A 26723-nucleotide genomic window follows, 5' to 3' on the forward strand; every position below is an offset into this window, starting at 1 on the left:
GCGATGGACAGGGAGGCCTGGCGTGCTGCAGTCCATGGGGTTGCAAAAAGTCGGACATGACTGAGCGACTGAACCAAACTGAACTGAGCCATATGAGCAGGGGAAAGAGAGCATCAAAGACCATGCATAACATTTTGGGGACCAGTCCTAGAAGGGGTATACATCACTTCTGCTCACATTCCTCTGGTGGTCCCAAAATAACTGTAAAAAGATTTGGGAAATGTATCTTGTGTTCACAGGAAGAGGAAGTGGAATCAGTAAACATCCAGCCAGTCTCTGACACATAAAAATGTTGAAAATAAGAACAGATGCAAAAGGATATGCCAGGCAGACACTAACCAGAAGAACACTAGAGTAGCTCTGTTCATAATGGACAAGTCTTCAAAGAAAAATGTATTATTAGGAATAAAGATAGTAACTACATGATGATAATAGATTCAATTCATCAGGAAGTGACACAGTTTCTGAAATTATATATATACCTAATGATATCTTCTGGAGAGTCCTAGGTGGCTTGCTGGTAAAGAATCCAGCTGCCAATGCAGGAGACACAGGAGATGCAGGTTTGATCCCTGGGTCAGGAAGATCCCTGGAGAAGGAAATTGCAACCCAGTTCAGTATTCTTGTCAGGGAAAATTCTGTGGACAAAGGAGCCTGGAGGGCTACAGTCCATGGGGTCACAAAGAGTCGGACACAACAGAGCAACTGAGCATGCACACATGCAAATAAAGTTCAGAGACTTATGAGGAAAAACCAGCAAGTCTACCACCATCATAGGCTATAACCCTTGTTTCTCAGTAACTGACGTCATACAGAACAGAAATTAGTAGCATAGTATAGAGAATATAAGTAAATTAACAAGCTTGATCAAAAGGACATGTATAGAATGTTTTACCTATCTATAGAGAGTGTACATTTTTCTTCAGAATACAAATAAGACCTATAAAAACTGACCATATACTCGGTTATAAAGGCAGTCTCAACAGGTTTACCAGAATCAGTATCATACAAATCATGTTTTCTGATTACAGTGCAATTGAGTTAAAAATAGCAGAAAGATAACCAAATGGAAGAATACCATGTATGAAGATGTTCACTCTAGTGTAAATTGCCTACAATAGTGAAAATTAGAATCACTGAAATATGCAGTGATATGAGTACGATTAAGTAAATTATGCCTTATCAATCCAATGGGGTATCATGGGCCATTAAAAATTATTTTTAAAAAATAGACCATGCTTAAGATACAATATTAAGTGAATATTTTAGAATCTGTATGTTGCTTATGATTACAACCATGTGAAAATGTGTGCATTTAGACAGATTGGAACGATATGAGCAAGTGAAAACAGTTGTTATAGTGATGAGATTATATGTAATGCTACTTTAAAAATTATTTTATTATTATTTTTATTATTGGCTGTGCAACTTGTGAGATTTTAGTTCCCCGACCATGTATTGAACCCCAGGCCTTTGGCAGTGAAAGTGCTGAGTCCTAACCACTGGACTACCAGGGAATTTCCAAATTTTTTTTATCTTTTATTTTTTGTGTTAGTTTCTTTTTTGTGTGTGTGTGTGTGTTAGTTTCAAGTGTACAATAAAGTGATTTAGTTATCCATTATGGAGAAGGAAATGGCAACCCATTCCAGTATTCTTGCTTGGAAAATCCCATGGATGGAGTTGTCTGGCAGGCTACAGTCCATGGGGTGGCAAGGGGTCGGACATGACTGACTTTCACATTATCCATTATAGGTTGTTATAAGATACTGAATATAGTTCCTTGTGTTATACAGTAGGTCCTTGTTGTTTACCTATTTTATATATAGTAGTGTGTATATGTTCATCCAAAACTCCTAATTTATTTTAAAATAGACCACATTTTGGCATCCCACTCCAGTACTCTTGCCTGGAGAATCCCATGGACGGAGGAGCCTGGTGGGCTGCCATCTATGGGGTCGCACAGAGTCGGGCACGACTGAAGTGACGAAGCAGCAGCAGCAGCAGCACACTTAAAATAGGTTCTAAATTTTCACTTTATATGTTACTCATGATTACAACTATGTGAAAATACGTGTGTATTTAGATAGATCAGGAAGGTATGAGTAAATGAAAACAGTCACTATGTTATAGAGATGAGATTTTATGTAATTCTGCTTCTTAAAAATAATTTTATTTTTGGCTGTGTTGAGTCTCTTGCTGCCTGGGCTTTTCTCTGGTTCCTGTGAGTGGCGGCTACTCTCTAGTTGTGGTGCATGTGTTTCTCATTGTGGTGGCTTCTCCTGTTACCGAGCACAGGCTCTAGAGCACGTAGGCTCAGCAGTTGGGGCTTCTGGGCTCTAGAGTACAGCCTCAGTAGTTAGGGCACAAGGGCTTAGTTGCTCCGTGGCATGTGGAATCTTCCCGGACCAGGGATTGAACTTGTGTCCCCTGCATTGGCAGGTGGATTCTTTCCCACTAAGCCACCAGGGAAGCCCTGTAATTTTACTTTTAAAATACTTTTTTGTGATGTGATTACATTGTGTGTTAGTCGCTCAGTCATGTGCGAATCTTTGCAACACCATGCACCGTAGCCAGCCAGGCTCTTCTCTGTACATGGAATTCTCCAGGCAAGAATACTGGAGTGGGTTGCCATTCCCTTCTCCAGTGGATCTTCCCAACGCAGGGATAGAACCCAGGTCTCCTGCCTTGCAGGCAGATGCTTTACCATCTAAGCCACCAGGGAAGCCTGATTACATTCTTTAATGTAAGTTAAAAGAATCGACAGAAGACACATCTCAGTCTGGCAGCTGATGCTAGTTATGCCTTAATATCCATTATCCCTTTCTTTTATAACAATAGAATCTTAGGTGGGTACATAACTGCTCCACACAGCCTCCCTTGTAGCTAGGCATTATGATGGGACAAAGTCATATCACAGCTAATTAAATATGAGAAATGGGTGCTGTTAAACATAAAGAATCTGTCCTTTGACTTTTTCCTTCATCTTGTTATCTGAAATGTTGCTGGTTTTGCTACTGCACATACTGTGTGGGTGGACTGGATCTGATATGCATTTGATTAGATGAGAGACTGCTTCCCAACTTAATGAATGAGAATATGTGTGACTCATGAGGACAAATTATGTCTTCTATTCAACCAGTGTCCAGTACAAGCTCTGAAAACAACAAGATTATCCATCCTATTTTTAGAAATCAAATGAGGATATATTAATATTGAAGTGTACACACATGTTAAATATATTCTAGTGGGAATTATATACATTTACTCCAATATTCTTTATCATTTAAGAGAATGTTTTAATAGAGAATGAGATCCATTTATAGGCTGCTTTGCCTGAGTTAAATCAGGAAATCAACCTTCACATTTTAAATATTAAGCAAAATCAAAAATTATATTTTTAAAGTACAATAAATAATGCACTTTGTTTAATGTCATAGCCTTAGGTAAGGTTTGATGTAATCTAATAGATTGGACCACCACAAAAATTCATTAATTGGCACTATATCAGGAATGAGAATTTATCAATTCAAAAGGAAATTGATAGATATTACTCAAAATAGTCTTTATACTTAAAAACAAATACAAAGTACAACAGTGAAGCACATGCAGCATTCTGTCCCAGGTGTTTTCAATGCTCAATAATAATTATGTATGCTATGTCATGCCTTCTATAGCAACAAATTCATTATTATTTTTATTATAATTCAGAATGGGTCAATCACAAGCTGTTCTGTAAAAACAACATGCTATTAATAAGAAAAAAAAGACACTGGAGGCTGACTCAAGAGCAGCCTTTTATTCTGTGAATTCTAATATTTATGCTAAGCATGTCCTGTTTAGATTTTTTTTTAATGAAGGAAAATAAAAATTGAATTAAAGTTCCAGAGATGAAATACTCACCATTTCTTGAAGAAAATCTTATACAGCTAGTTTGAGGGCACCTATTTGAAATGATTTAGATTAAAATTCTGTCAGTAAAAAAATACCTGTACCTATGGTAATACAGAAAGGGCTTTAAAATCTGTCACACGTTTGCTTAAGAGAGCATACTGAGCACTTGTATATATTTTGTTTTCCTTTAATGCACATACTCATTTATAGACAGACAAGCATATTGTTGAATAAGTTGATTTTCTGTCAATTAGCTGTGCATTAAAATTATGGAGAGTTATTAATAAACAAGTCTTGACACCAGGCAAATAATTCCTTTTCCTCTTTTTCCAATTCGTCATCTGACAGTTCTTTAACTTTCACAATGTCAAAAGATGGGGCGGAGAAGACAACTGTCTCTTTCTGCTTTGCACCTGGTATGTCCATTTTTGGTTCCTAGGTAGAATTATAAATAAAAATGGAAAGTGTTTTATAGTTGGTTTCTACTATTTTATGTTTTCATATTTTACTGTTCATACTTAACCTTATCTGAAAAAAATTTATAGCAGATTTTTAAAAAACTACAAAGGAAACATGAATACATGTTCATTGAAAATATTCTTGCAACGTAGTATACTGAAGCTGACTTTCCACACTATAGCTCTTAATAAGTGTAGATAGAAATGACTTCCATTTTGAGAAACGCACCATTAGAGATGTGCTGAATCAACAGTATCAATATACAGAAACAATTGGGCTTTTTGCCAACTCACGCTGATGTGGAGCCAAGATGGCTGGTATTTATCAGAATAGCTATTTAAGAATTTTTAAAACATGTGTTACCAAGAGGAATGTAGCTTTATACCATCTAAAGTGAAATGAAGTCGTTCAGTCGTGTCCGACTCTTTGTGATCCTATGGACTGTATAGCCTATCAGGCTTCTCAGTCCATGGGATTTTCCAGGCAAGAGTACTGGAGTGGGTTGCCATTTCCTTCTCCAGGGGATCTTCCTGACCCAGGGATCGAACCTGGGTCTCCTGCATTGTAGGCAGACGCTTTACCCTCTGAGCCTAAAGTGAAAGTGAAGTCGCTCAGTCATGTCCGACTCTTTGCGACCCCGTGGACTGTAGCCCACCAGGCTCCTCCGTCCATGGGATTCTCCAGGCAACAATACTGGAGTGGGTTGCCATTTCCTTCTCCAGGGGAATCTTCCTGACCCAGGGATCAAACCCTGGTCTCCCGCATTGCAGGCAGATGCTTTAACCTCTGAGCCACCAGGGAAGCCCTAAGCCTAAAGTATATACCAAATGTATGTTTCATTTGTGAATTTGTAGATTAGGAAAATTCTACCTAAGGAAGTAGAATTACCTACAGTTTGAATATTGTCCAAAACAATGAATTCAATACAAGTTAAACTTACAGACCCCACAGAAGCATTTTTTTCTTTAGCCATCTTATAAGCTCTTTTCATTTTTTCAACTTTCATTAGAGCTTGTTTAGATCGACGACCCAGATGTCTAATTTGACTTTGCTGTTGGTAGGGCCGATATAAAGGTTGAAGACTTGATAAGGATAAAGGGGACCTAGAAAATATTTGTATAGACAGAAAAATTGCACAAAATAAAATTTACATGTAAAACAAGTTCCAACTTTTATTAAAGCACCCTTTAGCAACTATATTGTAAACCTCAGTGCTTGGAGCAATATTGCATGTAAGTATTTAGGCCAAAGTTATCATTTTTGCTTGAGTTACACAGCATAGTTCTTTCCCACTTATGAAGGTGTATGCTTATGTTCCTGCTTAGTTGCTTCAGTCATGTCTGACTCTGTGCAACCCTATGGATAGCAGCCTGCCAGGCTCCTCTGTCTATGGGATTCTCTAGGCAAGAGTTCTAGAATGGGTTGACATGCCCCACTCCAGGGGATCTTCCCAACCCAGGGAGCAAATCCGAGTCTCCTGCATTACAGGCAGATTCTTTACTGCTGAGCCACCAGAGAAGCCCATGAAGGTGTATAGACGATGTTTATGATGATGATAATGAAAATTACAAAATGTGGTATCAATTTAAAATCAGTTTTCCTGGAAAACACCATGTAATAGCCATTTGACTCTTTCAGAAATATATACTATATATGAATACCAACAAATATTAAATTTCATAATGGCTGAAACAAGTTGTTTATATCAGTGTTGGAACCAGACATGGTTGGTGCCACGCTCTTAGTTCCCTTGGCCATAGGGCACATATACCCAACTTCCAACTGTCAGCATTGGCTTCATTTACTCTGAGAGCTTTCTTATGGAAACAAGAGCCCACGTGCAGGGAAGTGTCCCAGAATTAATACCTCCCCTCCTAAGTTACCCTTCACCACTGAATGATGGGTGTTGGTGTATAAATATCCCAACTCCCTTTCCCTCAGTGGGATAACTTGAGTTGCATGTTCTACACTGGCTAGGTCATTCCCAGGAAGGATTAAACTCATTACCCACAGTAACAACTTGCTTGCTAACACACACTGTTTTGGCTGCTGGGCCTTCCCTGTTTCACTTTTCTATCCCTTGAAATGACTGAGCACAACACCCGCTGTCATCAATGGTTCCTGGGATCCACCCCTGAAATAAACTACTCATACTCAAATCCTTACCTCAGGGTTTGCTTCTGGGAGATCCCAAACTAAGACTGCATTCAAAGGAGTCTTTATGAAAGTACTTTCCCCTCTTCAGTTGATTTAGAATATGGTTACTTACTTGGCTTTTTAAGTGACTCATTCTTGGATCATCAGTAGCATGAGTCTAAATAGCAGGGAGCCTACAGTTATATATGGTGGCAGAGAAAACTGCATCATTTATTTGACCTTGGTGGTAATAGGGTTAAGTTCTCTATTCAATGCTTATATGGATAAGTTAGAGAAATCTATTTCATGATGACAGACTGCGCCCTACACTAGGCCATCTGTCTGGCAAATGTACAGCCTTGATCATAAAATAAATGGGATAAATCATGTTATTGGGTCAGCAACCACTCATCTCTACTCCTGGGAAAAAACCCAATGTGTTTGCCTGACAGTGGGTCACCAGTGTCTTTTCATGTACTAAAGCAGTATTTTTTCATTTCAAATATAGCTGTGTGAAAAGAGACTACCAACAGGTCCTCTTCAATCTTATTATTTTCTTTTTCTTAGGAAAAAAGCTTAATTTGTAAACAAGATGGGTTAGGTGAGGTTTGGTAATGGAAAGAAAAAAAGAATTGGTATAGCCATAGTCTGTCCATGTTGTTTCAGATCATAATACAGTCTATTTTGCTATGACATGTTTTTCTATAATGTGAACTGGCTCACATGTTATTGGTAAAGAAGGGAATAATGTCACTGCAATTTATATGCAATTTATCCTCTGCAAAGGGAGCCAGAATAGCAAGACTAGAATTATAACCTTCAGCAGAAAAGGAAAATGTTTTCCTCTGTGCAGCATGGGCAATGAGAGCCCTTTTGGTTGCATTTATGAAAATAACACTGGCACCTAGCGCTCTCTCCCCATAGAGCCCCCCAAACACACACAATCTACCCTTACTGCCCTCCACCCTACTTTCTGCCTTGCGTGGTTCCTGGTTTGTGGCAGTTCGCACTGCTTCTCATCTCTACTTAAAAGGTCACCACACTGGTCCAGCGCTTCACTTCCATCTGTACTGTCTCAGTGCCCACTACTTCCTCTAATTAAAGGGTCACCAGTATTTTCACTCTACATTTTTCATATTTGCTCTGGTGGCCTGTCTGGTGATACAAGTTATCTCCCCAGGTACCAAATGTTCTTTCTGCTAGTGCTCTGTTTACAAAGTTGCATAAAATTTGAGCAATCTGCTCCAACCCATTTTTTTCTCACATGCTCTGTTATTATCTTTCCTGAGCTATTTAGCAGAATGTGAACATTTCCAGAAATGCCCCTAGTATTGTAAGTCCAGTGAAGTACCACTTTTACCTAACTTCAGAAACAATCCGTAGCTGGTGCTGACGCATCTCTTCTGTTTTTGGTCTTTGTAATAGATACTTCATTTCTTTTTTTAGGCGTTTTGAGATTATTCCAGACTCGGCATAATCAACTATGTCATACATTATCATTGTCCTGGGAATGTTTTTGAGGCTTAATCTTCGCCAACAGTTATTTCTGCCACCAGAAGATGCAGGGATCTCATCCAGATGACTGGAATACTATATGAAAAACAACCAAGCATGATTGGCTGTGGTACTCCAGAAGTTTTTAGGCACATTTCCCAAGAATCCAGTCAAATGCTACTTCATCCAAAAAGCATTCCCTGACCCCATCTCTGGACTGTATTGAGATCACTCTTCTATGCTCTTATTACTGACTACTTGATGTTCTAGCTACCTGTGTATGTTTTAGCTCTCCTGCTGTGACAAGGCAGGATCCCTGTCACATGGTATTGTGCACATAGTACCACACTCACTGAATATTTATTTAATGCATAAACACTAAATCTTTAAGATAAATATAACTCAGATAAAATTGAAAATACTGGTATGATCTACATACCTGGCAATGCTTGTTCACGACATGCTTGCACTGAAAGCACAAACCTTTTGAGAAACAATTAGTTCACCTCTGGTGCTAAGTGGTGAATTTCACCATTTTCATGTGGAGTATTTGTAGAAATCCCACTTTTCTTTTTCTACATTTAAAATATCCAATTAGGAATTTAAAATGTATATATAATCGATTCATCCTTATAAATGTTCATTTAAGAGACAGGAATAGAGCAGGAGAAACTACTATGCTAGGCATTTAGGGTATCTCTCTCATACACACACACATCCCCTCTCTCTCTTGCATTCTCTAACTCACACACATACAAGCAGTCCTCCCTTTGCATCATTTAGGCTTGTACAAATTCCAATTACCACTATTTAGCAAAATAAGCTTAGTCCTTCAACAACACAGTTCAAATTTCACCTACCCAGTATAGCTGAATTAAATGCATAAACTACAAACTCTGTTGCTAGCTCTTCAATGCATAGATTACTACAGAAATAACAGGTGTGCGTGGTGGTGGACGACAAATCATGTCACTTCTTTCAAAGTGTGACAGTGATTGGACACTGTAGATCTGCTTTTTAGTTCACACACAGACAGCAAAGTATGTAACTGTGTTGTCTCTTTGTCTCCCAGTGATAAACCCATGTGACATTTTACCAATAAAGATAATCAAAAGAGGGAAAAGTCCAACAAAGAAACAAAAAGTGGTAAAGCTGGAAGTGAAATTCAAATTAAATATAAACAGAGTTCTAGAAGAAACAGGTGACCATGGAGATGTTGATACTTTCATCATGCAGGAGATTGCAGCTAGGCTGCTAGAGGGAGTTAGTGAAAGTGAACTTATCAACATAGATGGGGAAAATGGCAATGATGGAAAGGGTAAAGTTTTCTTAGAGGAAGTAATGTTGGCAAAAAAGAAACTTCAGAACACTTCAAGTACAAAGTGTTCAGAACACTTCAAGTACATAGTGTAGGGAATTCCCTGGTGGTCCACTAGTTAAGACAGTGCTCTCACTACCAGGAATCCAGTTTTGATCCCTCGTCAGGGAACTAAGACCCTGCAAGCCAGGTGGAGAAAAAAAGTACAAGGGGTAAAATATTGGCGGGTGATGCAAACTCAGGAGTATGAAAATTTTCCAGGGCATAGAGAAGATACTCACTCCTTATTGTAAATTATATGAGACTAAAGCGGCAAGCACTGTTTAAATAACTCTTGATAAACTAGCTTTTTTACAGGTTTTTTTGAGAGTCACATCTCTTATAATTCACCAGTTTAAAGTGTGTAATTCAATGGTTTTTAGTATATTTTAAATGATAAGCTTTTTACAAAGAAGTAAAACATTTTAAATTCTGAATGTTTTAAATTACAGTGTACTAAATAAATGTTTTGCTTTTTTCATTTTCCTATATAACATAGAGTAAGGGAGTTTTTAATGTTTTGATAAGGTTTTTTAAAGGCACAGAACAATCACGATTTTTCCCATTGATGATTAAGTTTGGTCTGCATGGTTTCAGCTTTCATGGTCATTTCTATGACCCTGTACTACCATGCAAAGTGAGGACTGCCTGTGCATTTTATTTCCTGAGAGTAGAATGGCAAAACGGGTAAACATCTCAGACCTGTCAATGATTTGCTCTGCACTTATTAACTATACGACCTTGGGCAAGTTTTAGAAAATCTCTTTAAGCTCCATTTTTCTCATCTTTTAAAGGGTCACAAACTTTACAAACTTGAAGGTTAAAGGAGATAGTATGTATTTAAAGAGCTAGAAATAAGGCTGTGTCCATAAAGGGCTCAATAAGTGCCAGCAATCATCATATCTCTTTCAATGTTTATCTGGGAACTTCTTTCTGTGACACCAGTCCTTGGCATAGTCACAATCTGCAAGGATGTGACCCACATCATTCACAAAGATGGTTGACATCCCCAAGCTCTACTTCTTCCCTGGTTCAGTTCTCTAATCTTCTAGGTTAGGGCTTTAAAAGAAAGAAAACACAACTGGGAATCTCTAAAGCACTGCATTAATTTCATGTTTCACATGGAAGCAACTGAGTGAATAGTTAAGGCCATATATTACTACTATTATTATTACTAGCTAGAATTTGGGATCCCTTGTTTCTTTAGAACTATAAAACACGGGTTATAATAGTATCTACTTCTTAGGGTTCTTATGAGAATAGGAGCTAGTATTACATCAGCATTTGCTATCATTACTACTCAGGTTTCCAGTTTAAGTTCCCTGATTCAGTACTGCTGTCAGACCAGTTATGCAAACCCAAACCTAGGAGCCATGTTGGACACCTTCTTTTATCTTACTTCTCTGTTCCCAAGGCCCACTGCTTTTATTCGCTAATTATCTTCTGCATCTCCAGCTTCACTGCCCTAAACCAAGATACCACCATCTCTCCAAAAATACTGCAGGAACCTCCAAACAAGGAGACAGTTCTTGCTGTCCTCTAATCCCTTATCTACATTGCAGCCAGACAGATCTCTTCAAGTATTAGCTTGCTGCTGCTGCTGCTAAGTCGCTTCAGTCGTGTCCGACTCTGTGTGACCCCATAGACAGCAGCCCACCAGGCTCCCCCGTCCCTGGGATTCTCCAGGCAAGAACACTGGAGTGGGTTGCCATTTCCTTCTCCAATGCATGAAAGTGAAAAGTGAAAGTGAAGTCGCTGTCGCGTCCAACCCTCAGTGACCCCATGGACTACAGCCTTCCAGGCTCCTCCGTCCATGGGATTTTCCAGGCAAGAGTACTGGAGTGGGGTGCCATTGCCTTCTCCAAAGTATTATCTTAGATCACCTCATTTCCTAAGATACTGTACCAGCTTCTCACTGCATACAGAATCAAGGAAAAAAATAAACACCTTACTATGGTCAAAAGCCCTGTATGATGATCTTTTGCCAGCCCTCCAGGCTGACAGCCCTCCACACCTTCTGCACACTCCCTTCTCCAGGCCCACAAACTCTTTTTCAGGCCCTCCAGTTCATCCTACCATAGAGCCTTGCCTGGGGTGCACCACCTTGAGGCTGTGACACATTGTTGATTGCCTGCCTATCAACCACTCTCCAACTCCCTTGCTTATGGAGCCCTGGTTTTATTTATTCTTCACGTACAGAACAGACATAAGCTCTGGGAAGGAAGACCCCAGCATATGAACCGTGATTGTCCTACATCAATTATGGGAAAATGATCCCATTTCCCTTTACAGTGATTGGTTTAGGGGGAGCATGTGATCCAGTTCTAAGAAGATCTGAGAAGAAGTCTGCTGGGGGATTCTGGGAAAGATTTTTCTTCTTGAGATAAAGAGGAAAAGATGCTGAGTCTTCTTCCTGCCTTTGAGTATAGTTGAGAATGTGCTAGTCATCTTGTCACTGTGTGAAGGAAGCTGAAAGGACTGTAGAAAAGCTGGCTAAGAACCCTGTTACCCTGGAGTTGTGGCACTAGCTATTCCATGATGCTCCTGTCCAGGGACATTCTAATGTGGGAAGATAAATGTCCTTCATTGTTTAACCCTCTTGTGGTTGCAGATATTCTGTTACTTGTAGCAGAAAGCACCCAAACAATAATAGATCCCTTCCTTACTAGGTCAAATCTCCATCATGTACTCTTTTTAGCACCATGCATTTACTTTTTATTTTTCAATTTTTTGTATTGAGATAAAAATTTACATAAAATTTACCATTTTAAAGTGTAAAATTCAGAGTGTGAAGTAAATTTATGATATATATCACTACTAATTCCAAAATATTTTCATCACTCCCAAAAGAAACCCCACATTCCTAAGCTATTACTCCCCAGACACAATAAGCCACATATTATATGATTCCATTAATATGAAACATTCAGAACAGGCAAATTCAGAGAGATGGAAAGCAGATTAGTGGTTGGTAGGGGCTGGAGTGAAGGGAGAATGGGGGAATCCACTTAATGCATGTCAGGTTTCCTTTGGGGTGACAAAAAGGTTCTTAAACTAGATGGTAGTGATGTTTGCTGGAATCAAGATTGGCGGGAGAAATATCAATAACCTCAGATATGCAGATGACACCACCCTTATGGCAGAAAGTGAAGAGGAACTAAAAAGCCTCTTGATGAAAGTAAAAGAGGAGAGTGAAAAAGTTGGCTTAAAGCTCAACATTCAGAAAATGAAGATCATGGCATCTGGTCCCATCACTTCATGGGAAATAGATGGGGAAACAGTGGAAACAGCATCAGACTTTATTTTTTTGGGCTCCAAAATCACTGTAGATGGTGATTGCAGCCATGAAATTAAAAGACGCTTACTCCTTGGAAGGAAAGTTATGACCAACCTAGATGGCATATTGAAAAGCAGAGACATTACTTTGCCAACAAAGGTCCGTCTAGTCAAGGTTATGGTTTTTCCTGTGGTCATGTATGGATGTGAGAGTTGGACTGTGCAGAAAGCTGAGCACCGAAGAATTGATGCTTTTGAACTGTGGTGCTGGAGAAGATTCTTGAGAGTCCCTTGGACTGCAAGGAGGTCCAACCAGTCCATTCTAAAGGAGATCAGTCCTGGGTGTTCTTTGGAAGGAATGATGCTAAAGCTGCAACTCCAGTACTTTGGCCACCTTATGAGAAGAGTTGACTCATTGGAAAAGACTCTGATGCTGGGAGGGATTGGGGGCAGGAGGAGAAGGGGACGACAGAGGATGAGATGGCCAGATGGCATCACTGACTCGATGGACGTGAGTTTGAGTGAACTCCGGGAGTTGGTGATGGACAGGGAGGCCTGGCGTGCTGCAGTCCATGGGGTCGCAAAGAGTCGGACACGACTGAACGACTGAACTGAACTGATGATTGTACTTAATGCCATTGAATAGTACACTTTAAAATAGCACATTTTGCATTTGGAGAAAAGTCTAGGGTGGTAAGTGAAGCTGTAACTTTTACACATGACATTACTATTTTTAAAAAAGTATCTATTGGGTTATCTGCCTGGTGAGATTATGCAACTATTTCTTTTTTGTTATTATCCTTTCTTATATAAAAATAAAATAATAACAAATCTGAAAAAAATAAAATAGCACATTTTATATTGTGTGTATTTTACCACAATAAACTAATGTATGATTCTTACTTCCTGAAAGATAGGGTCACAAGGCTTATTTTGCTGTTGTTTGTTTTCAATATCCAAATCTAAATTTCTTACTTGCATATAATCTTTCAGGGTGACAACATCTATGTCATCAGTTATTTTGAACTTCTGGAAAAGACGTTCATCTTCCTTAATTTGATGATAAAATTTCTTTCTCCCCATTATTTTGTAAGCATCAGCCTCAGCCTATAAAGAGAAAAAATTTACTTTTAAAATACTAATATAATAGCAATAACTATCAGCACACATTTTACATATTTTTGAGACAAATCCATCAAATATTGTTCCTTTTTTCTAGTAACTTGCTGTTCAATAAAAAGACTGTATTTACAAAGAAAAGATTATGTAGATTTTTAAACCACTTAAAATCTGTTTCCATAACCATATCTACATAGTTTTCAAATGCAGCGAGAAGAGTAGCAGAGTCTACAATCCCCAGAGGACCAGTCATTTTTTTTTTAATCTGTTTTTCCCCCTTAAAAAAACATTATTTTCCTTTAAAAAGCAAAACAAACCTCTAACGTCATTCATGCTGTCAATGCAGAGAAAGCCTATCTGGTTATTAAACAGGTTGCCCTAGGAACCGCAATGAAAGGTACCGGGGCCAGCTCTCTTTTATGTGGTAGTTAATACGTCGCCCCCAAATGGAAACATGTACGTTTCAGAGTGCTCAGACCTCCCTCTCCTTCAGACTCTTCTCGGTAGCAAAAGAGCAGCAAACAAAGGGTTTTTTCCTCTCCCAAATGTCAACATTTTGTACTCAAGGAAAGACCTGAGAGTGCAGAGACAGAAGAATCACAGAAAACATGGAGGCTCAAATCCTGTCTAGCCATATTTGCTTCATACCTTTTCATGTATACCTGTCCCTATGCTAAGAGCTATACATAGACTGTGAATAAAGACTTCAGCGCTCTCCACCCTCCTCCCTCCTCCACCATAAGTATGTGCTGACTCTTCTAATACATATTTATATTACATATCCATGCTTCTGGCCACAGAGATTATGCTTATGTGAAGGGAGAGTGGCATAGATGAAAATTCAAGCATCGTTAGATTCCAGATCAGTTTCTTTTTTCCTTTGTATTTCAGAATGTGATACTGTGAAAGTGTGGGAACTCTGTTTTCATGCTGATATTCGGCTATAGAATAGAGACAGGACTGAAACTCAGAATCTCTGTTCTTTTTACTTACACAAAATAACAGGAAGCCTTAATGTATTTATTTCCATTCTCATTTTTGTTATCCAGAATATTTCCTATGTATTTCTTTATTTAAATTGCAAAGTGAAGAACACAGACACATGGGGAAAATGAAAGAAAATATTCAAATGGTTGTAGTTTGATTCCAAATGCACTAAATCAAAGGCATAGAAACAGTTTTCTAAAAATGTGATGGAACCTTCCTTTAGGCAGATCATTTTTGTTTTCCCTTTCATTAGTTTCCTTAAACACTATGCATCTAAAGAAAAGGCAGTATATTGGCACGTGTCTCCATTATGCTTTCTTGCAGTTTCCTGTGGGTTCTAATTCTCATTCCCACAATGACACTAAAGCTAAAAGCAAATAGTTGTACACTGAAAAGGTCTGAAAACCAGATAATTTCTGCCTTGAGAATTTCTTTAGTAGATATAAATGTATTTTACTTTAGTTCAGGTTACTTAGAAAAGGTATTTCTGGGACTTCCCTGGCTAAGATTCTGTGCTCCCAAGGCAGGGGGATCAGGTTTGATCCCTGGTCAGGGAACTAGATCCCACGTGTCGCAACTAAGACCCAGTGCAGCCAAATATGTAAACACATATTTTAAAAAGAGAGAAAAAGTATTTCTTGTCAGTTCCTCCCTACTCTACTCCACTCAGCCACCACTACCAATCTCTCCAAGCCCTAGTTTCCTTATTCGTACAGCAGCTCAGCTGTGTGGCTCAGGTGTATCAAGCCCATTCCAGTCTCTCAGCCAAAAAACCCCGGCGCCTGGCAGCACAGGGCAGACTTGTTGCCCAACTGTGTCAGGGGTTTGAAAAAAGTTTGCCCTCCAGTGGCCAAGATGTTCTTTCTCAGACATTGGCTGTCTATGGCCAGGTTCAGAAAGTCCTTCTGGGTAGGAAGGGATGGGAATGAAGAAAAAAGGAAGAAAGGAGAAAAGAAAGGGGTAAAATTAGGCAAGGATTCCATGAGAGCAGCCAATCAAGACTAGAATTCTAGAGGCAGGTTCCATTCTTAGTGGGTGACTCAAAGGGTCAGAGGGCTGTTGTTTTTGTTGTTTTTAGTCCCTAAGTTGTGTCTGACTCTTTTGCGACCCCATGGACTGTACCCTGCCAGGCTTCTTTGTCCAAGGGATTTCCCAGGCAAGAATACTACAGTGGGTTGCCATTTCCTTCTCCAGGGGATCTTTCCGACCCAGGAATTGAACTCCAGTCTCCTGCATTGGCAGGCAGATTCTTTACCACTAAGCCACCAGGGAAGCCCAGGTCAGAGGGGGGGCATCTCTAAATTTGATACCTCTCCTGGAATAGCATAGCTGTGGCCCAGAAGCCCCCACAGCCTTGTGGCTACTTGCTGGCCAAGATCTACAGTTGGGCTTGTTAAGTTACTCTCATATCTCAAGTCACTTCCCTCCCTGGCTGGAAATTCTCACTCATGAAGGTAGTAATAAATGCTCAGGAACAGGGTATCTTGGTTTAGGAAAGTTCAATTATATATAAGCTCAGAATTAATAAAACCACCATCACTACTAACATTGTTCAACCCTGAAGTGTGCACAGTATGGTGGAACATTGTTTCCACCCTGAAGTGTGCACAGTATGGTGGAAATATGAAGTGTTCAAGTCTCAGTTCTGGCTCTGACAAGCCTCTCCAAGTTCCAGCTTCCACACAGGAAAAATGGGAATGACACGTACCTCATCAGAGTTATCAGGGGGCCACATAAGAAAACTTATTTAGTAGGGTTCCTGACTCAGAAGTGGTTAAGAACACGGTTCTGGAGTCAGGCTCACTTGGACTTGATGTCAGTTCCTTCACTTTGTAGTTGTGAGACCTTAGGCAAGTTACTTAATCTTTTAAAACATGAAGACAGTAACAGAATCTACATTCTAGAATATATGAGAATTAAATGATAATAATGTGTTTAAAATGTTTAACATCATATTTAATGGTGTTCACTAAGGGCAGCTATTATTAACCATGTTTTTTCCTTTTACATAAACATTCAATCCTCAAAAAGAACAGGGATTTTCAATTTAACAATTGCTGGATGTTAAGAAATTGTCAACTACCCAGAGGTGTCTAGGTCATGACACTCATAAAGACGTCTAGGCACCTTTATGACAGTGCTTGTCAAACTATATTGTGCCTAGAATCACCTGGGGGTCCTGTTAAAATGCACCTGTTGATTCAGTGGGTGTGAGGTGGGGCCTGAGAGCCTGCGTTTCTAATAAACTCCAGGGAATGCCATTGCTGCAGGTCTGCAGATCACACTTAATTTTATATTTAGTTTTAAAAACTGTTTTTGGTTCTTGTATAGTTTCCTTTGTTCACAGACCACATTTTGAGTAGCAAGGCTTTAGAATATTCTAAATATAGTTGGTGGACTACTATATGACAACCCTGTGTAGATAAGCATTGCTCTGGAAATAGATAACTGAAGTAGGTAAATGAAATTAGATCTTTTTTATACACATGACTATTCAATTGTTCTGGCACCATTTAAACTGCCTTCAAACCTTTGATAAAAATCAACTGATTATATATGTATGGGTCTATTTTCGAATTATCTTTTCTGTTTCATTGATCTACATGTCTGTCTTTTTGCCATCATTATAGCGTCAGGATTACTGTAGTGTTTTAAGTCTTGGAATCAGGCAGGGTAAATTGTTTAATTTTGTTTTTCTTCTCTACAGTAGTTTCAGTTCAGTTCAGTTCAGTCGCTCAGTCGTGTCCAACTCTTTGCGACCCCATGAATTGCAGCACACCAGGCCTCCCTGTCCATCACCAACTCCCAGAGTTTACCCAAACTCATGTCCATCAAGTCAGTGATGCCATCCAGCCATCTCATCCTCTGTCGTCCCCTTCTCCTCCTGCCCCCAATCCCTCCCAACATCAGAGTCTTTTCCAATGAGTCAACTCTTCTCATAAGGTGGCCAAAGTACTGGAGTTTCAGCTTTAGCATCATTCCTCCCAAAGAACATCCAGGACTGATCTCCTTTAGAATGGACTGGTTGGATCTCCTTGCAGTCCAAGGGACTCTCAAGAGTCTTCTCCAGCACCACAGTTCAAAAACATCAATTCTTCGGCACTCAGCCTTCTTCACAGTCCAACTCTCACATCCATACATGACTACTGGAAATTCTATATCCTTTCACTCGTTTTTGCTTTTGTGTGTGACAGTGTGTTTGTAAATACATGAGAAAGGCTGTTGGAAAATTATAAGGAAATGAAACTGGAAATGGATATAAGAACGAGGGGAAAGATGGAACAACAAAAAAGAATTGGTGAAACTCCCTTCCTTCATAAATGAACTTAGATTAAACATCTGAATGGACTAAAACTGACTTACTTCTTTTACATTAAGAAATAAACTTAATAAAGTTGCAGCAATTTGCTCAAGACATAGTGTCTATTATACATTCAAAGAGCAAAATAATTTAGTGACCTTAGAGTCACTGAAATTTCCATTTCTACAGGTTTTCTACTAACTATGAATCCAAATAGTGCCAGAGTTTCTTTTGAAGCCGAACTAAAGGGTAAAAGGAACCCTAAACTGTTCAAGTTAGGTATGTTCTGACCATTTACAAGCCTTTACAATATTTAGTGAAAAAAGCTGAATAGTATAATCTCATTTAAAAAATAACAAAATTTTTAGCAATATATTCATATTTTTATGGAAAAAATGAAGGATATACAACAATTAACAGTGATCATCTCAGGTAAATTAAAGCTACAGCACAAAGAAGAAAGGTATACTTTCCTTTTTAAAGAAATCTCTGTGCTATTTCCTTTTTTTCAACAGTTACTTTGTAATTAAGATAAATTTAAGTTACTATACAGCATTTTTAATGCCTTGTAATATATGCACAGTGCTTTCCAGTCATGGACTCCAAGCTTCTCATTTGCAGCAGCCTGGGCATAGCAGGGTCTGCTAGGAACTGTCTTGGGAAAACGTAAGTTCCTAAAAAAGCCCCATTATATAACCTCAGAAAAGCAACAACTGATGACATTTTATAGGGACAACTATAAGCTTATTCTGTAGATATATATGATATGAATTTATCTCTGGAATGGAGAATAAATATATACTTTTGCAATTGAAATCATTCTATTGATATATAAATGAACAAATATTAATGTTTCTGAAACACCATATTCCACATGAAACCACTAGTCCTTATGCTATATTTCTGAAGCCAAGCTAAATTTTCTCTGATATTGCCTGAGAAGGCATAGAAAAGCAGTCTCTTTTCCTTTTCTGATATTCTGTAGAGAATAAATGTTGCACATGCTGGATGTGGTCAGAAACTGCCAGGGTGTGTGGTCTTTTATTCTGAATACATGCCAGTACTGATAATTTCAGGTGGGTCATACTTTCATGTAAAATATTTCCAGAAGTCTACAAGAAAATAACCTTTGATATATGGTTTATAAAATGAGAATGTACCTTTTCTAAAAAAAATCAATTATACTCCTGTAAAAGGGTCAAAGGAATAAAACTTTTGTTGTAGACCCTTGCTATTAAAAATATGGTCTAGAGACTTCCCTGGTGGTCCAGAGGTTAAGAATCCACCTTGCAATGCTGGGGACACAGGTTTGATCCCGGGTAGAACTAAAATCCCACATGCCTTGGAGCAACTAAGCCTGAGTGCCACAACTAGAGATTCCGTGGTGCAACAAGATCCCGAGTGCTGTAACTAAGACCCAGTGCAGCCAAAGAAATAAATATTTTTTTAAAAATGTGGTCCATGGATCAGCAGCAGTTGCAGCACCTGGGAACTGGGTAGAAATTCAGAATCTCAGGCTTCATCCCAGATTGACTGAATCAGAAACTGTATTTTAACAAGATCAGGTGAGTCCTATGCATAGACACAATTGTGATGAATATTCATGAAAGTAAGAAGTATAAGAACTCATGTAAAAAAGGATAAATATTTTAAAAGTTCCTTTTCAATACTCTAGCATACTTTTTCTAAACAGGCTACCAGAATCAAAGAGACAGTGATAAAATACCATTAAAACAAAATTGCACCAAATGTTCTACATAATTAAAAATAAAAATATTTAACAATATAATTAAATTATCACAATAAATATTAATATAATTAATAAAACTCCTGACCAATAAGTCACTGTAATTCATTATTAACAAATCAAAATTTTTGTACAAAGAAAACTGATGGGTATTTTCTAGGTCCTTATACAAGTACTTCATTCCAAATATTTTCTTTTTAGCTAATAAGCAAAGACACTTTGAAACATGATGCTTAAAAAATACTACCTGCCTGCTGGGCTGTTTAATGGTGAAATAATGTAATCTGTATATTTTGAATGCAATTTAGATATCACAGAAATGTTAAGAAGCTAAATTAACACAAACTCTACATCATGAAACATCACCTCACTTGACGGCTTTAAAAATTTTTTTCCGCTGAAATACTTATAACCATGGCCTTCAGTGTGAAGAAAAATTTTAAATACGATGAAAGGTGGAAATATTTCGCCACTAAATCTGAAATAAAGACCAAAATTAGTCATTTGGTATCAGACTTGGGACTCGGTTATTTCTCCCTCTTGTACTTAGGCTCATTCACATAGTTTCTTACATGCAGGTTAAAGGCTATACCAGGGCATGAAAAGAACTAGCAATGACACGGATCACAAAGGATGAAAGAGCCCCACTTTGGCATGTGTGCTCACAACTATTCTCATACGTGTGTCAGACTGAACACATCATAGGAGATGAGAGCTACTCTCAAGGCAACTTTTGGTCTGAGAGAGTCATGCCTTGGCTTCTTCACATGATAAATGTAAATAAGAACAAGATACTTAATTTGTAATTATAACATGAGAAGTTATGAGGACTTAATAAATTTCTAAGGTTTCTTCATACTAAGTACTTCTTGAAACGAATCTGCATAAAAACATTACCTGAATCTAACTTTACACTTCATGCAAGGATCTTTAGCAAGCTCAGCCTCTAAGGGGCTCACTTTCTTCAAAATTTCATGTGTCACGTGATGTTCCTGAAATAGATGATGGTGCTATCAATGGAACACAGTACCCTGCCCAGGCACAATTTATTGAAAACAACACAGGAGGCATGGTAAAGTGAAAGTACACCAGACTTGGTATTCTAAAGATCTGAGTTCTAGTCTTGGCTCCCTCACTTATCATCTGTGTCACCTTGAGTCACTACTTTATTCCTTTGGCCTCCAAGTTTGGGTATGTACCCCTCCTTGAGATTCCAGGCACTGTTCTTTCCCTAAGACAGCACTTTTCACAATGTGCTATAACTAACTATAAATGTGTCTGTGTTTCCTACTAGATTGTAAGCTTCATGAAGGCAGGGGCCATGTATTTCTTTTTTACCATTGTATTCCTAGTATCTAGTACAGTGCCTGGAACACAGCAGGTACTAAATAAGTATCTGATGCTGAGTGAATCACTGTAAAATGAGGATAATAATAGAAATGGTACTAGATTTTAAGCACCTTTTATATACCACACTATATTAGGTACCTTATACACATAAATATTTGAATATTATCATTCCCATTTTACAGATGAGCATGCTGAGGCTCTTGGAGTGTCTGTAACCCATTCAAAGGCATAAAAGTAGTAAGCAGAGAAACCAGGACTCAAACTTAGATCTGTTTAATTCTAAAGCTCCCATTTTCCCCCGCTATGATCCTGCCCAACCTTTATGCCTATGACAATCACATAAAAATGTACACTACAGGGCTTTTCAAATGACAAAGCATTATTAATGTAAGGTATTGCAGTAACTTGAAGTGTTAGGTTAACAGATTAAAAAAAGAGTTTCTTTCTTTTTTTCTGTTACTAAAAGAATCTAAAATTATGACAAACCAGCATTACAATAATTAAATACATGTTCCACATGTGAAGACAATAGACAATGGACCTGAAATGTCACAGGTTCACCTGAGTGGGTTTTCTCTGAGGTATTCTGCTTTTGCTGACATCAGAAATGGGTCTGTAGGTCAGATGGTGAGAAAGTGTACACATTTCTCAGCGTTTATCATTTTTTTCAGAACTGCTAAAATTCCCTTAATGTGACTATTACTAATTATAGACTACTGTAATCACAGGTGATTTTATTAGGACAATATTAGGTACTATATGAAAGAAGGCTTAATATTCTGCCAGGGTTGCCAGAGTTGTTTCTTTGGGGAGTGGGGGGATGTGCACCTTTTTGTTTGTTGGTTTGTTTTTATTCAAATAGGACTATATTATTCATAATGTGCTGCACTTGCCTTGTTTACTAATGAGATATTTTAGCTACCTTCTATTGCAGAATCATATGCAAGGCTGCAAGGCTTAACAGTATGAAAGTTATCAACATTTATTTAACCAGTATCCTATCGATGGACATTATAGGGTTTATTTTCTTTGCTGTTATAACAATACTGCAATGAAATTATATATATATTGTAGAATGGATTCCTAGAAGTAAAACTGCTGGGTGGACAGTAAAGGCACTTTTAATTCAGAGATTTTTAGCATTGTAAGATCACTGTCTCACATCTTCAAATAAGGAATGGAATTTTAAAAAATCACATCGGTTTCAGAAAAGAAACAATAGTCACTCAGGTTAAAAGTAAATCCATGTATACCCATGGGTGGTTCATGCTGATGTATGGCAAAAACCATCACAATATTATAAAGTAATTATCCTCCAATTAAAATAATTAATTTTAAAAAGTAAATCCAGAAATATCCATTCAGGGTTAACCAAAGAAGAAATCCCACAACCCCCTGCAATATGATTAGATTCAAAGAGAAGAGATTTTAAAAGGCTATATATTCTATCTTTATTTAACACACCTTTTACTTTGATAAGTAATTATATCTGTCAGAGCAAACAAAAAGCAAAATACATACCGCTGCACAAATTGTATGCTTAAGGAGTTGAAACACAGTTTTGTCGAGATGAGATAACCAAGCTTTCTGTATGATGTGAGCCGAAACATCTTTATTTCTGAGAGGAAACAAAAGAGCTTAAGATTTGTGAAGTAGTTTTCATTTTCCTAAAATCTTGGGGAACTCTGAATTTACGCTTCCTCCTCTTGCACCTCCCCATCTCCCACCCTAAGTCTGACTTAATGAGGAACATTTGGATGTGGTAATTAGAACTGGTCATCTGTAGAATCTAGTCAGAATGAGGATATGAAATACTTGAGAATATTTCCCTTGAGATTAAAAAAAAATCCTGGTAAAACTTTATCATCAAAAAAATGTTGGATACAGGAAGCTTGGGGCTGGTGCACTGGGATGACCCAGAGGGATGGTATGGGGAGGGAGGTGGGAGGGGGGTTCAGGATGGGGAACACGTGTACACCCATGGCGGATGCATGTTGATGTATGGCAAAACCAATACAATATTGTAAAGTAAAAAAAAAAATTAATTAATTAATTTAAAAAAATAAAAAAAATGTGCTGTCTAAAAACATCTATGACCTAAAATTATTCCATTAGAGTTAGTTCTTAAAAACACTGTCCAACTAGTTCAAATGCTAAGAAAATAGTGTATAGAATATGTGAAGTTACAGGAGGCCCAGTGTTCTTCTGGGAGCGGATGACCATGCCCTAGAAAAAGAAATTCCCTTCTCTGATCTTTGTCTGAGCCAGTCTCATCCGAGTCAGGAGGTCAGAGCATCATTCTACTTTGATCATGTCCCAGCACTGGCAGATTGTAGGAATCTCACTCTCCAAGAACTGCCCCCTACAACCCTATCATTACCCCTCACAGGGTTACATGCAAAGAGAGGTACTCCTGTATAGTGTCACTGCCGGCTGGCAAAGTGCAGACTACAAGATGTAGAGCAGAAAAGTCCTCAAGTATGGAAACAAACTCTTGAATAGTAGCTGATGCCATCTATTAACTTTCTGCAAATTGCTTACCTTCTTCCAGTTGCTACTTCCTCACTTACAAAATGTGGTAACAAGACTGCATCACAAGGTTGTGTTAAGATCAAAGAGATGTGTGTTAACATGCTTTGTCAATTATGAAATAGTATAATTATAATTATTATTCAATTCAAAAGTAATTTTAAATCACACAAAAAAACCCTCTAATTTATGAAACAAGAAATGTTGGATGTTAGCTGGGTAAACACGATATGGAAACTGTCCAGTTGTAGAAGATGATACAAGGCAAAAGATGGCTACTTACTGTTGTTTTTCCTTTGTCTTTACAGTATTTGACAAGTGTACTTTGTGACCTTTTCCCAAGTGTGGATTATCTGATTTTGGGACACCAGTGACTGGTACCTTCAGGGAATGACTCATTTTCCTCCCAATGAAATACTCTGAAAGTATATAAATTAAACATTTGAGGTCATAATCTATGTTATTACACTGTTTGGATGAGACTCAAGTTCCATATAATTGTTAGGCTAATTCCAGAGCCCCTGAAAAAGGAAGGTTTCATAGATCTCAATGTCACTTACCTCCTTTGTGTGCTACAAGAATTATGAGGTATATAGGAAAGACTGTATCTACCCATAGCCTTTTAATTGGTCTCCTGGTCTCCAGTCTCTTCATCCTCCACACTGCAGCTGGAGTTGACTTCTGAGAGTAATAATCCACCTGTATCACTCTTCAACTTAAAATCTTTCAGGGACACCTCATTTCCTCCAAGCTAAAGTGCAGACTCCTTAGAATCATGTGCAAGTCTTTTCACAATCTAGCTCCATTCTCTCTCTAATCTCAAAATACCAACTTTCCATTAGCATTCCTCTCTATACTCTAAGAGAATAAGAATTTCTTGCCAAAGTCAGTGTTTTACAACTCTGTGCTGATGATCATGCCATTTCCTCTACCTGAAACAACTTTCCTACCGCCAGCAAACATCAATTCACCCTTCAAGGTCCCACCTAAGTGATGCCTCTTCTCGTAAGTTTTCCATCGTCTCCTTTTTACAGAACTACTCACTACTGTCTTCAAGGTTCCATAATACTGTATATGTTTTTCTTTCATAGTACTTCTCATATGCACCATAATTTGATTTCTTGGCTGTCATTCCAACAAGTTGGTTGAAGGCAGGAGGCATCTTGCTATCCATGGAATCCCCAATGCACATCAGAGTGGATGGTTTTTACATGCTTTCTAAAAACTTTTCATCCTGGTTTTATCATGGAATAGCTGTGAGACTTTGGGCAAGTCCTTTAACCTCTCAGTAACTCAGTTCCCTCTCTGGTAAAGTGAGAGGATGTGTAATAAGTGATTTGATTCCACCTCTGATTTTCTATCCCTTACACATTACTCCAATTTGGAAGCAGCTCCCAAATTCTTAGTCACTGCTGAGTGTCTTGTACTAAACCAGGGTCTCTTAATCTTTTCTTTTGGTGCCATGGACCCCTATGGACAAACTCCTTCTAAGAACTATGTTTTTATATTATGTATTTATATTAAATACATAATATAAAATATATGGGATTATGAAAGACTCCAATTATCTTGAAATTATTGTCAAAATATTTTCAAAGACAAAATTCTAGAAATGGGTCTTCTTTATGCATTAAATAATATGAGAGCTCTGTACTTGTGAAGTGGTAATAAGTAGAAACAGTATTTCAAGAAATTTGCTGTTACTGTAATGTGATATGAAAATACTGTGTTTTCTATTGATGACAAAGTCACAGGTACTGCTGATACTACTGTGGTTTGTTACCTACATATAATTGAAAGAAATGCTAAAGTTCAGGTAGAGGTTTGGGAAAATAAAGTTGCAATTTTTTCCCAAGTTCACATACTCCCTGAATTAAGACTTCCTGCCCTAACTGATCACTTATAAGTCACACTTTTATATACATATGACATTCCATTACTGAGGCAGAGCCTTCAGAGTCTCAATATTTCTCTTTAGAAATGGGGATGGGGATGGCTTGGAATACACTGATCTCTTGAGAAAGAGAAAAGCAGTCCTTAACATCCAGGAGCTGGCCTGGCATTCACAGCTGGGCTTAGGTGTTAACCCTGGCTTCCTACCACCACCCAACCCAGAGCAAAGCCCTGCTTCCTTGAACCCGCCCCCAAATCACCCAACCAAAGCCCAAACCCTAGAATAAATCTTTCTAACACTCTCTCACTGAGATGCCCCACTGTTTCCCAAGGTGTGCGTTTTCCTAGCAGCTGCAAGAAACAAACCCAACTTGTTCAACTACAGATGTGTTCCTAGTGGTCTTTGGCTGGAGGGCAGGGACACAGCACCACACAAATCCCCCAAATCTTCTAGATGCCTGCCTGGATGGGCTTACACTTGCTATGGGGTTAGATGTGAAACACAGAACGAAATATTATAGGAAACACAACCCCATTATGAGCCACTGTGACAGTTGTTGAGGTGAGACCACAGGCTTTAAAGCTCGACTAGGTAGATTTGGATCCTGACTTCCCACTTTCCTTCTCTGTGGCCTTGCACCTATTCTGTGCTTCAGGTTCCTCATCTACTAGATGTGGAATAGTAACCGTGTCCACCTACTTGGGTTGTTGGAAAGAGAAGACAATATGTGTATGGAGTTTAGGTAAGAGCCAGGCATAGGGTAAACGCTGTTGCTTGTTGCTATTCTTGTCAATAAGATAATTATTACCATTATTACTTATTTCTATTAGTATTAAGGGAACAACAGTTGATCCCCAGTAAGAGACAGAAGCTTAAGTATTTTAAAGAAGAAAAAAAATGTCAGGGTCTTTCGAGATGAAAGGATGTAGCAAATCAGTTTAAATTTAAAATCTTAAAACTGTCCCGCCCAGAGTGGAAAAAAAAAAACAACAAACAACACACAAGTAAAAACCTTTTGTGAGGTAAATCCAGGCCCAGAGGTCGGCGGTTTGCGTCTGCGAGGCTTTCGATGCCGCCCGAGGCCTGACGAGCGCCCCCACCCGGCGGCCTCCGCACACAGGGTTCTCAGCCTACGCCGCTGGGCGTCCAATCACCGCGGCGAAGGCCGATTCCCAGCGCGGCG

General features: G+C 38.5%; 1 protein-coding gene across 4 annotated transcripts; it reads right to left on the bottom strand.

Annotated features, from left to right (window-relative positions):
* Nucleotides 1–434: 434 nt before the first annotated feature.
* CXHXorf58 (chromosome X CXorf58 homolog) lies at nt 435–26706 on the bottom strand. 4 transcript variants are annotated; one of them, XM_070365319.1, is made up of 10 exons: nt 26553–26706; nt 23930–24065; nt 22639–22735; nt 20665–20759; nt 20134–20245; nt 13589–13720; nt 7847–8076; nt 5291–5453; nt 3901–3941; nt 435–589 (listed from the first exon to the last, which is right to left on the bottom strand). In XM_070365319.1, the coding sequence occupies exons 2-9, from the start codon at nt 24043–24045 to the stop codon at nt 3927–3929; spliced, it is 960 nt and encodes a 319-aa protein (XP_070221420.1). In that variant the 5' UTR covers nt 24046–24065; nt 26553–26706; the 3' UTR covers nt 435–589; nt 3901–3926. The 4 variants fall into 4 exon arrangements, with proteins under 4 accessions (XP_070221420.1, XP_070221422.1, XP_070221421.1 ...); XM_070365318.1 differs by lacking the exon at nt 435–589 and having other exon boundaries at nt 1915–4326; XM_070365321.1 differs by lacking the exons at nt 435–589; nt 20665–20759; nt 26553–26706 and having other exon boundaries at nt 1906–4326; nt 23930–24064.
* Between the last annotated feature and the right edge of the window lie 17 nt (nt 26707–26723).

The sequence above is a fragment of the Bos mutus genome, chromosome X, assembly GCF_027580195.1.
Source record: "Bos mutus isolate GX-2022 chromosome X, NWIPB_WYAK_1.1, whole genome shotgun sequence".
Classification (NCBI taxonomy): domain Eukaryota; kingdom Metazoa; phylum Chordata; class Mammalia; order Artiodactyla; family Bovidae; genus Bos; species Bos mutus.

Excerpts from the sequence above, each read along its gene's own strand:
- CXHXorf58 (XM_070365318.1), bottom strand. The coding sequence starts at position 24,045 with ATGAGTCATTCCCTGAAGGTACCAGTCACTGGTGTCCCAAAATCAGAT. Across the intron at positions 22,736-23,929 it reads AAGACAAAGGAAAAACAACA|AAATAAAGATGTTTCGGCTC; the intron begins GTAAGTAGCCAT and ends GTTTCCTCTCAG. Across the intron at positions 5,454-7,846 it reads CGGATTGTTTCTGAAGTTAG|GTCCCCTTTATCCTTATCAA; the intron begins GTAAAAGTGGTA and ends AATATTTTCTAG.